Source organism: Garra rufa, chromosome 17 (assembly GCF_049309525.1).
Source record: "Garra rufa chromosome 17, GarRuf1.0, whole genome shotgun sequence".
In the NCBI taxonomy this organism is placed as follows: Eukaryota; Metazoa; Chordata; class Actinopteri; order Cypriniformes; family Cyprinidae; genus Garra; species Garra rufa.
The window spans coordinates 31709685-31721481 of record NC_133377.1 but is presented as its reverse complement, the minus strand read 5'-3'; the positions used below and the strand labels follow the sequence as shown (position 1 = coordinate 31721481).

Genomic DNA, 11797 nt, shown 5'->3' with positions numbered 1-11797 from the left:
AGATTTTTCTTTTTTCCTTTTTTTAGAAGAAGTAATGGGTACTCACGGTTATGGATAGAAATGTAGCGGAGTAAAGAGTACAATATTTGCCTCTCAAATGTACTTGAGTAAAGCCATGAGTACTCCCCAAAAATGATACTCGAGTAAAGTACAGATCCCTCAAAATTGTACTTAAGTACTGTACTCAAGTAAATGTACTCCGTTACTGTCCGGCTCTGGTTTCTATCTATTCATCTATTCATCTATTCATCCACAAGTCATTTTAGCTTTGATTATCTTAGACTAGATGTGAAAATAGTTGAAAATGCCTGAATGATGCGCTCTATACTGCGTTACCCTGCTGAAAAACACAGCTAAAACCAGCCTAGGCTGGTTTTAGCTGTTTTTTTCAGCAGGGTAGAAATATGTTTAAAGTCCCCATGAAATCAAAATGTACTTTTTTGGGTTTTAGTATGTTAGCCTTAAAGGAGTAGTTCACTTTCAGAACAAAAAAATTACAGATAATGTACTCACCCCCTTGTCATCCAAGATTTTCATATCTTTCTTCAGTTGTAAAGAAATTATGTTTTTTGAAGAAAACATTTCAGGCTTTCTCTCCATATAATGGACTTCTATGGTGCCCCCGAGTTTGAACTTACAAAATGCAGTTTCAAAGGGCTCTTAACGATCGCAGCTGAGGAAAGAAGGGTCTTATCTTGCAAAACGATTCTTTATTTTCTTAAAAAAATGACAATTTATATACTTTTTAACCTTAATGGCTTATCTTGTCTAGCTCTGTGTGTACTGTACTCTGTGTTTTCCGGTTCATGACAGTTATGGTATTTCATAAAACTCCTATCTCATTTTCTCCTCCAACTTTAAAATCACCCTACATCGCTGTTTTACCTTTTTTTGTAAAGGGTGTTTGATCATCTTTGCATGTTCACTTTGTAAACACTGGGTCGGTACTTCTGCAGTGACATAAGACAATTTTGAAGGTGGAGGAGAAAATGAGATGGAAGTTTTTCGACATACCCTAACTGTCATGAACTGGAATACACAGATTTCACGCAGAGCTAGCCAAGACGAGCATTTGAGGTTAAAAAGTATATAAATTGTAAATGTTTTTAGAAAATAACCAATCGTCTTTCTAGATAAGACCCTTCTTCCTCGGCTGGGATCATTTAGAGCCATCTGAAGTTGCATTGTCCGAAATTTTTGTGTGCGTTTTTTTCAGTGGTGTAATGTAACAAAGTAATAATACTTCATTACAGTACTTAAGTATTTTTTTTTACTTTTACTCCGATGCATTTCCCTGAAACATATTCACCACTTACTACAAAATAGTCAGAAGTCAGGATCTCAGTCAGAATATCTCACAAAAGGATTGCATTCTATCTAGAAAGTGTTTGCTCACAAAAATATTGCCTTTCCCTCAAAAGTTTTTGTGAGCAAACACAAAGTTTATAAACTCATAATTCTGACTTTTTATATCAGGAAAAAGTCAGAATTGCGAGATAAAACTCACAATTTTGAATTTTTTCCCCAGAATTGCGTGAAACAAACTCAATTCTGACTTTTCTCAGAATTGGGCGATATAAACTTGCAGTTGTGAGCAATAATATCAGAATTGCAAGATATAAACTCGGAATTCTTTTTTTTTTTTTAGAAATTGATTATATAAACTTTTTCCTCACAAATACGAGTTTGTATCTTGCAATTCTGTTTTCTCACAATTGCGAGTTTGTATCTCACAAATCTGACATTTTTCCTCACAAATGCACAAATGTATCGCACAATTCTGACTTTTTTTCCTCAGAAATGGATATAAACTCGCAGTTGCGAATAAAATTGCGTATACTTGTACTTTTACTTTCAATTCTTAAGGACATTTAAGATTAAAAAAATACTTTTTGTAATTAAAGTATGTGATATTTATTGTACTTAAGGCTTTTACTCAAGTAATATTCTAAACGGTGACTTCAACTTCTGCCAAAGTCGTTTTCTGGTAAGATATCTGTACTTTTACTTAAGTATGGCTTTCAGGTACTTTATACACCACTGCGTTTTTTCGTATTTGTCATCCTTTCCTATCAAAATGGTCGCTACGGATGCGAAAATGCAGTAAATCGAACCTGATCCAAACTTTTTTATGATGGACGAAAGTTTTGGAGGTGGTATGTAAACGTGATTGACAGAACGTGACGTCATATTTTTTTTTACCTTGCAAAAATATTGGACTCAAATGTGCAGTGACCTTAAGTTTCTAACTTCCACCAATATGGATCAATGATTTTGATGACATCAAGCTGCATTTTAGCTTTTCATCCAACTTTGTCCAATCAAATGCTCTAGAATCTGCATCCCGCCCCCTACACTATAAATAGATGCTGGAGCTGTGGCTGAAATGTTGTTCACAGAATTTTATTTTCTGTACAGTAAACGTAGGATACGGTTTTGAAATAAATAGTCGTAATAAAACAGGAAAACAATAATAGATAATAACAATAACAAAAACACCATTTAAGCTTTTAAAGTGACCTTGTAATGTATTAACACTGCTTTAGTATTATATTTAATCCATACTATGAACAGCCAAGGAATGTGGTAAACAACATTTTCTCATAAATAATATTTTAATAAACAAACAATCTCAAAAGAATAGACTGGTGGGACTAGTACCCAAAGTGTACAAAAAGTGCACAAATGTAAACAATTGTCTCCAATATCACCGCTTATAAATTATATACAAAATTATGTACAAAAAAGAAATGTGCTTAAATAGTCCCATATTACAACTAAATAAGGGGTTGTGGGTCTAACATGATTTATAAGTATAACACTGTGTTGGAGGGCCACAGTTATTTAATAAGGCATCAATACACTTAAATCCCAGTGATTTCAATGATAAAGTGATTTAAACACAAAACCTACTACTCTTTGTTCTTCAAGTTTCTCTCATTAGGTTTTGCATGGAAAATAACTGCAGTTTAAGTTTAGAAAGTCTGAAGATGACTTTTTTCCTTTAGCTAGTAGCAAGCTGAGAACTTTATTTTTATTAAATAATCTTTAGTCTGACTCAATTCGTCCAAATGTGACCACAATGGTCAGGACACTAAAGAAAAGTGGCACTTTGTGTGATCCCCAAACTTATGAACACAAAAAAGACAAAGTCCCTTTTACAAAAGGAGTGAGTTTCCAAAATTATACAATAAATAACTTAAGCATATATACAAAATAAAGACAGGCAACCCTTCAAATACAATGGCTGACTACTTATCTCACAAATGTTCTTCTTCCTCCTTTTATTCACCCGCATATTTTTTTTTTCTTTTTAAACTTTCAAAACTGTACATTATTTGTCCAGATGTTTGGTCAACATGCCATTCTTGGAATCTACACACTTTATTTAAAGAATTACTATCATTAACAGAGTTGGCACAGAGTTCAATGTGTAGACCTAGAACTGAGGTAGGGAACAAAAAGAAAAAAGCAGCCCATTAAAGGTCACTGGATGTACTCCGTAGTATCCAAACCACTATGTTAACCACACTGGCTTCTCCTCCCCCCACAAAGGAATGCATTTAGTGTCTAAACCTGTATGAAATGGGCAGCAAGAGGCTGTTCTTCTTCAAGGCCTGCACCTTAGCATGAGCGTCCTCATCAAGAGCTTTATAGCAGCGTCTTGCATAATCCAGAAGCTTTTCCTTGGAGGAATCAAACTCACCAACTTCAGATACCTTCTCAGGAGCAACTAAAAGCATTTCAGCAATAGGAGTGGTGGAGGCGACAGTGTTTCGGTCAACCCCGTGGACCTGGAATGCTCTTGACATGCTCTTCAACTTCTGATAGGTCACGAGGATCTTATTGTAGCGAAGCAGAACACCTGCAGGGTCCTTAACTGCAAACAAAAATGAAGTTATTGATTATTTCTTAAATATAGAGAGATACTTATATATGAGCCATTCTACAGGAGTTGGAAACGTCTTTAAAAAAAAAAAAAAAAAAGGTCAAAATCAAATGCAAATTGTATATTATCCAAGGTAAATGTGCAGTTAATTCTCATATTGTATTTTCAGGACGTTTTGGAATATATCTAAATTTGTCACTACCGAAACACAGTAATATATCATTTAATTAAAATAGTTATATTGACCTATCAAGATTTTGCTTACATCTACATTGTAAATGTATATTTTTTGCTATTTTATTAACTTTTTTTTTTCAGAGGTAAATCAATAACAATTACATTTTTATTAATATCTCAAGTGTAACTTATGAGATTTGTTGTATTTTGAATCCTATCTTTCTATATAAAAAGGATTCATTCGTTTCAATAGATATTAAACCAAACACTATCATAACATCTCATCTGATAATTCAGTTTACTTTATTTTTGACAAAACATTCCATGTTTTAGTAGTGACTGCACATTTTCAGTAGTGACCACATCACATTACAGAATTTTAACTTTACCGTTTATTTGCATAACTGTACTAATATTTTGTTTATTTCCCCAAAATATTTGGATCATGCATTCCCTTTCATCACTACCGAAACAATGACGACATGTAGCTCTAGATCTAGCTCAAAGATGCTAATCAGCACATGGTTATCTAGCACAGTTCTAAACAGCTGTACATATAAAAACTACATTTTATGGAAAAACACCCCAAAAAAACCAATGACGTCACTACTGAAACTTCACCAAATGTTTCGTTGTGACTGTTTCAGTAGTGATACTTTTGAACTAGCTCAAAGAAGCTAATCAGCACATGGTTAGCTAGCACAGTTCTGAACAGTTGTACGCATATAAAAACTAAATGTTATGGAATAACACCCAAAAAAAGTGCTAAACTGGAAAAAAGAGGTGTCGTAGTGACATTCCTTAAAGTTACACAGATTTTTCAGACTTTTGAGCACATTTACCTCAAAATGATGAGGCCTATCTACTCACACCTTGTAGCTATGAGAGAGAGTTTTAATCATAAACGTAGGGGTGTAGTTTAAAATCAGTCTTAGCAAATGGACTAAAACATTGCTTCGATAGTGACATGAAAAATGCAGGGCACGTTTTTGTTTTTTGTTTTTTTTTTACATAAAATTCCCTAATTTACAAAGAAAATACAAAATAAATATTTTTTTGGAACTTGAAAACAGCAATGGATTTTTTTCCCCCCAATATCATTTTTATAAATTGAAATTTAGGGATTAGGGTTAGAAAGAAAGAAATGACACAGGCTTCTCCCAAAAGATAGTAAGACGAGGCATCATTGTGGAAAAAAATATTTCTCAGCTTTTATTTACATTTGAACAAAAAGTGGCATGTCCAAAATTATTCATACCCTTTGCAATCTGTCACAATCTACGGGGAAATCCAAAGTCCGATACCATTCCAAATAGTCCAAGCTGTTCAAAAGCATCCTAATTACCCTGATTCATTGGGAACAGCTGTTTTAATCAACTCAACAGGTGAAAAACAAAAGCTCTCTGCTGTTGGTTTGTGGACAGTCTTGGCTAAGACAAAGGAGACCCTCCAACCTGAAAAAAATTTGAGCTCATCGCTAAAGATGAATAGGCAAAAACACCAGTGGAGACATGCACAAAGCTGGTCAACAATTATAGGAAGCGTTTGATTGCTGTAATAGCCAATAAAGGCTTTTCTATTGATTACTGAAAAGGGTATGAATAATTTTGGACATGGCACTTTTTGTTCAAATGTACATAAAAGCTGAGAAATATTTTTGTTGCCACAAAGATGCCTCTTGTACATCCTGTGTCATTTCCGGTCAAAAAAAAACCTTGCTGGTTAAATAAAAGTAACTTTAAGTCAGAATTTGCCAGGGGTATGAATAATTTCAGGCTTGACTGTATATAAATAAACTTCAAGCTTACTAATATTTTAAATATTATTGTGGGTTTCAATAGATAATACAAGGATCTTAATAAACATCTAAGATTTAAATACTTAAATCCTTTTAAATGCGTTCTTTGGTTGTGGGACAGCAGTTTGCACCAGTTCTGCAGAATGGCCCATATAGAAACTGAAAACAGAATTTCTTACCTCGTTGTCTTTCCATGCTTCGCGCAATACGGAAAACACGTCGTCTTTTCACCCTTGTCTGGCCATTTGGCCTGCCTGAACGACTCTTACGTGAGCTTTTACTTTCGGACTCATCACCTTCATCATCTGTAACAATCTGCTCCTCTTCCACATAGTCTTCCTCTGCTATATACTCTTCCTCTTCAATGACCTCCTCCTCTTCTTGATCTGAGATTAATAAAATGTAAAAAAAAAAAAATAACTATCATCTTTGCAGATCAGTTTTTTTATTTGAATTGAACCTATATTAAAGAAAAAGAAGAACGTAGTTCTAAAAACATAAATGAAAACTAATTAGCTGTTTTTTCTGCTGCGCTTCTGGTTGCGTGTAGGGATTTTTCCAGAGCGTGTCTTCATGGGTGATGGAGAAGGAATGGATGTCTTCCGGGCAGGTGGTTTCAGATTGATGGGCTGCTTATGACTGGTGGATTGAGGCTCATCTTCTGCTTCAATTTCTAAAATTAAAGAAAGATAACACTGGAGATAAAACTGCATTATTACATTACAAGACACTACATTGCACATGTAAAGCTACCTTTTCTTATCATGCCATTGCTCTCCTGACTCTTGGTGGTAAAAATAAATCGGTCGAGTTGGCAGCGCAGAAAGTCCCTCTCCTCCTCCAGATCTTCAATGCGTTTTTGGAGCCAGGAGTTTTTTTCCAGAGAAATCTGCAGTTGTGCTCGGAGGCTGGTAATCAGAAGGTACGGACTGCAAGGAGGAATCTGACCTGATGCTGACTCTGCAGAAGCATTGAAACATATGACAGTGAAGACCTCAATTGTGATAATCAAACATGTTACAACATGGCTGAAGTAAATACCATCGAAGATGTGGTCACTTTGATTATAGAAACCAGACTCATCCAGGCTGGTGTCCTCAAAGGGGATGGAAATTTCATACCCATCTTCATTCTTTAAACCTGTAATCAGGAACAAGTCAAATCTGGGTTTATTAATCAGTTGGATGGTAGCTGATTTTTAAGGTCCAAATGGGCTATTTCCTGGTCCAAGCTGGTTAACCACCCTCAGGCTTCTTAATGATCAACATGATCAAAACCTAAAAGAAAAACCTGTTGTACATAGTCTACCACATAACTTCCATGACTTCTATGACCACTTTCAGGTTGTGGAACATTTATCTTTATGCAAGTAAATGTAAGAAACAACTTTTGAATTGTAATATTTCAAGATGAACATTTACTGGACTGAAGAAACTGAAATTATCTGAAACTATCCAAATTCCATTATTTTTTAGAAAAAATATGTTGAAGTGTGATATGTTCAAATACCATACAACAAGCTTTTGAGGAATGTTTATTTGTAACTCTCAATTATTGTAAAGCATTGCATTGTAAGTTTTGAATACAAACTACAGAGCTCTGATCAAAACTAAGCATTTAAATATATTTTTAAAACATACTGATGGGAGATAAAGCAAAAAAATTACATTTACATACATTTACACTACCAGTCAAAAGTTGAACAGTAAGATTTTTTATGTTTTTTAAAGAAGTCTCTTCTGCTCACCAAGCCTGCATTTGTTTGATTCAAAGTGCAGCGAAAACAGTACAATTTTGAAATATTTTTTACTATTTAAAATAACTGTTTTCTATTTGAACACATTTTTAAATGTATAAAAGCATATTTCAAAATGTTGCTGTTTTTGCTGTACAAATGAAGGCTTGGTGGGAAGAAGAGACTTATTTAAAAAAACACAAAAAAATCTTACTGTTCAAAAACTTTTGACTGCTAGTGTAAATATAAGGTCAAAATAAATATCAAATATAAGCTTTCAGAATAGAATATATATATATATATATATAAGCAACAAATTGAATATTTTTCCCTCTGAATAAATTTGAGGTGTTTTACTTCTTGAGTGTGAGGGCTATTTGTGTCATAAAAGCCTGGTGTGTCATTATAAGAATGTTTTAAAGACATTTTACAATATTTTAAGTTTCAATAAACTGTTCCATTTGAAAGATTTTTCTGACTATTTGTCAGGTTTTATCTTGGTAAACCAGAAAACAAATCACTGGTCAAGTTGGTTTGTGGAACCAGCTGGCAACCAGCTAATAATCAGCTTATTCCATTTTTGACTAACTAGAAATCAGCTCCATATCTCCAAATCGCCTAAAACCATTTCAAACTACATTTGATCCTGTTTAAAGACTTTTTTAAATGGATTAAATCTGACCTCTGCAGCTCCTCGTGCTTCTCTGTGTATCAGTCATCATGATTTCGGTGACATTGATCTCGCTGATATTCACAAACCTACAAGCAAACATAAATTCTCTCAAAAAACACGAATCCAGCTAACGTTACGAACTGAACTAAACTAAACCGATACAAAAGAGCAAATGCATGATACAGAGCAGGGCGTGATGAAATTAATAACAACCAAGGACAACTAAGTAGTTAATTAGTCATTAACAGTCACTAACAAGTAGTTAATTAAACATTAGTTAATTTGCTTGTGTCTCTCCAGTCCTGTCTGTCAGACAGAGCAACGGATGATTGTTTCATGTGCGAGTAGGCTATATTTAAATTAGTTTTGGATATATTAATTCCACTAGTGTGCCTATCACACCTATTACTTGCATATACGAGGGCTAATAAACTTGTGTACTTACAAATTCAACTTCAAGAATCTCGTTTGCTAAACCCAGACGGGATTGTATGGGATTGGAGCGTCCACATTTTGATTGGCTCTTGTCTGTTTGTTGTGCGCCTGTGTTAATCGCTGTGTCATGAGGATTGACTGACTGAACCACAGTCTGCACAACGAGATTATCCGGGTCATTTAGAAGTCATACATCATGTGCGACACGCTCAAGTCTAAACTCCTACGGCCATTTTTAAATACTTAAATACACTTATAAAACTGTTTAGACAGTAAGATTTTTTAAAAGAAGCCTCTGCTCACCAAGCTTGCATTTTTTTGATCCAAAATACAGCAAAAACAGTAATATTGTTAAAAAAAATTATATTTAAAATAACTGCTTTCTACTTGAATATATTTTAAAATGTAATTTATTCCTTGATTAAAGCTACATTTTCAGCATCATTACTCCAGTCTCACATTCAGAAATCATTCTAATATGCTGATTTGCTGTTCAAGACACATTGTTTTTATTGTTGTTGTTGTTGTTGTTGTTTTTATTATCAGGACAGGATACTGCGGAGGATCTCAATGGGCAATCGTTTCCACACTGCAGCTGGAATTGCTCACCAGTTCAGCGCTGAACAGGGTAAGGATCTGTCTCGTCATACAGTGTCTCGACGTTTAAGAGCATTTGGACTGAAAAGACCACTCTGAAGTGACCAAACCTCTCATTAGCAGAAAGAATCAAAAGGCTAGACTAAGCTTTGCTGAGGAGCATGTTGTGTGGACAGAGGAGAACTGGTCCAAAGTTCACTTCAGTGATGAAAGCAAGTTTAATTCATTTGGGTCCGATGGGAAACATTATGTTCGGCGACAAACTGTAGAAAGACTGAACCCAAAGTGTGTAAAGAAGTCAGTGAATAGTGGAGGAGGAAGTGTCATGGTTTGGGGCATGTTTTCTGCAGCAGGAGTTGGGCCTCATATACAGCTACATGGCAGAGTGAATGCAAATGTTTATCAGAACCTTCTTCAACAACATAAATGGTTCCTTCCCTGCGTTCATCACCCAATCAGCCCGCAGTGTTCATGCAGGACAAGGCTCCATGTCACACAGCAAAACGGGTAAAGCAGTTCCTTGAAACTGAAAACATTGAAATAATGACATGGCCTGCCCAGAGTCCTGATCTCAACCCAATAGAGAACCTCTGGAAAATCAAAGTTATGGCCAAGAAACCCACTACAGTCACCGAACTGTGGAGGAGACTGGAAGAAGAGTGGACCAAAATCACACCAGAGCAGTGTGAGAGACTAGTGCTGTCCTGTGGCTGCAGATGTGCTGAAGTCATTCAGAGTAGAGGCCTGTACACTTCCTACTTATTGCTGACTGTTGTAACCTTCAGAAAATGTTGTTGTAATCTTTTTCCATGCTACAGTCATTGTTGTTCTCTAATTTTGATCAGTGTGTTTTCTGCAAAATAATGGTTCTGGTTGAAATGCCTTAGTTATTTTGTGGAAAAGGTGCTCTGGTAGCATGGTATAGACGGGACAAAAAATCAACTGTTGAGCAGTGAAGATGACATTATTTCAGAATTGTTCAATTGTTTATAAATTGTTCTCTAATTTTGATCGCCAATATATATATATTGATGATAAAGTGATGATAAAGATATTTATAATATTGCAAATGTTACAAATCATTTCTATTTCAGATAAAGATTTTTCTGAACTTTCTATATTTATCAAAGACACCTGAAAAAAATGTACTCAGCTGTTTTCAGCATAATAATGATAATAATAATAATAATATTTGTTTTTGAGCAACAAATCAGAATATTAGAATGATTTGTGAAGGATCATGTGACTGAAGTAATGGTGCTAAATTTTTAGCTTTGACATCACAGGAATACATTACATTTTAAAGTTATTCAAATAGAAAACATTCTTTTAAGTAGTAAATATATATTTTAAAATGTTACAGTTTTTGTTGTACTTTGGATCAAATAAATGCAGGCCTGGTGAGCAGAAGAGACTTCTTTAAAAACATTAAAAACATCTTATTGTTCAAAAGCTTTTGACTAGTAGTGTATGTAGTTTATTTTTGTCACTAAATTGTGTATTTATTTATTAATAAATGTATTTCATTTTTTGGTGGATACTAAAATGAATGAGCTAATTTCGACTGATGTTTTTTGGGTCAAGGTAGCACACATTAACTTATTTGTAACCTCTATAATATGATATAGGCTAGCGTACTACAATGTTAAATTTCATAATACATAAAATTTTATCTCATTTAAACAGTATTTATTCTGTATAATTTATGATTTGATGAAAGCGTTACAACATTTCCCGAACTATTTTCGCGGTAAATTGGTTACCGTGGTAACTACTTTGAAAGGGCCGCATTCCGGTGGTGTCATATAACAACATGTCTGGGTGGGTCCGGAAACAGCTTCAGACGGGTTTAGTTCATACCTGACGCAACCACACCTGAAAAGCGATGAAATATTTAATATCCTTGAATTGAAGATACCGAGAACCAAGGTCAGTTTATTAAATAATGCATCTTAGATCGACGAAACTCTAATGTCTTCTGTGTTTGTGTAATTTTTGTGAGGAGATAACACTGTCTATTGTTTGAGTGTTGACACTATCACATGGTTTTGCCGAGCACAAAAACATTATGAACGAAAGTTGGTTAACGCCTAAAGTAACTTCACTTTTACATCTGTTGGCTTCAGGTCTCAGTTCTTACAAATGGCCTTACAAAGAAACAATAGTTTGTAGAAAGGTAAACAGTTATGGACTTGGCTTCATTGTTCTTGGTGTGTCAACCTTTTTTTTATTTGCATTGTGCAATTGTTAATATATAGGCCTATTTATATATTATGTATTGTTAATACACTGTTAATATATATTATGTATTGTTGATAAATGCATTAATTTATGCTACACAAAATATATTTTACTATCTCTTTGTCTCTAACAGTTAACATGGCATGTACTGGTTTGAAACACTGCAAAGTGGCTCTTGGCTTTGCTGTTATATTTGACATTTTTGGCTTCACGGCCCTGTTTCTGGGGCTCTTTGCGCCACTGGAAATGAAG

At 34.6% G+C, this 11797-nt stretch overlaps 1 protein-coding gene across 1 annotated transcript; it reads right to left on the bottom strand.

Annotated features, from left to right (window-relative positions):
- Positions 1 to 2455: 2455 nt before the first annotated feature.
- On the bottom strand, positions 2456 to 8372 carry ccdc106b (coiled-coil domain containing 106b). The gene is made up of 6 exons (XM_073822210.1): positions 8282 to 8372; positions 6906 to 7004; positions 6618 to 6824; positions 6378 to 6537; positions 6044 to 6255; positions 2456 to 3880 (listed from the first exon to the last, which is right to left on the bottom strand). Exons 1-6 carry the CDS (start codon positions 8370 to 8372, stop codon positions 3564 to 3566), a joined length of 1086 nt encoding a protein of 361 aa, XP_073678311.1. The 3' UTR covers positions 2456 to 3563.
- Positions 8373 to 11797: the final 3425 nt, after the last annotated feature.

Excerpts from the sequence above, each read along its gene's own strand:
- ccdc106b (XM_073822210.1), bottom strand. The coding sequence starts at position 8,372 with ATGTTTGCTTGTAGGTTTGTGAATATCAGCGAGATCAATGTCACCGAA. Across the intron at positions 6,825-6,905 it reads AAGTGACCACATCTTCGATG|AGTCAGCATCAGGTCAGATT; the intron begins GTATTTACTTCA and ends ATGCTTCTGCAG. Across the intron at positions 6,256-6,377 it reads CGCAGCAGAAAAAACAGCTA|CTCAGATCAAGAAGAGGAGG; the intron begins ATTAGTTTTCAT and ends CATTTTATTAAT.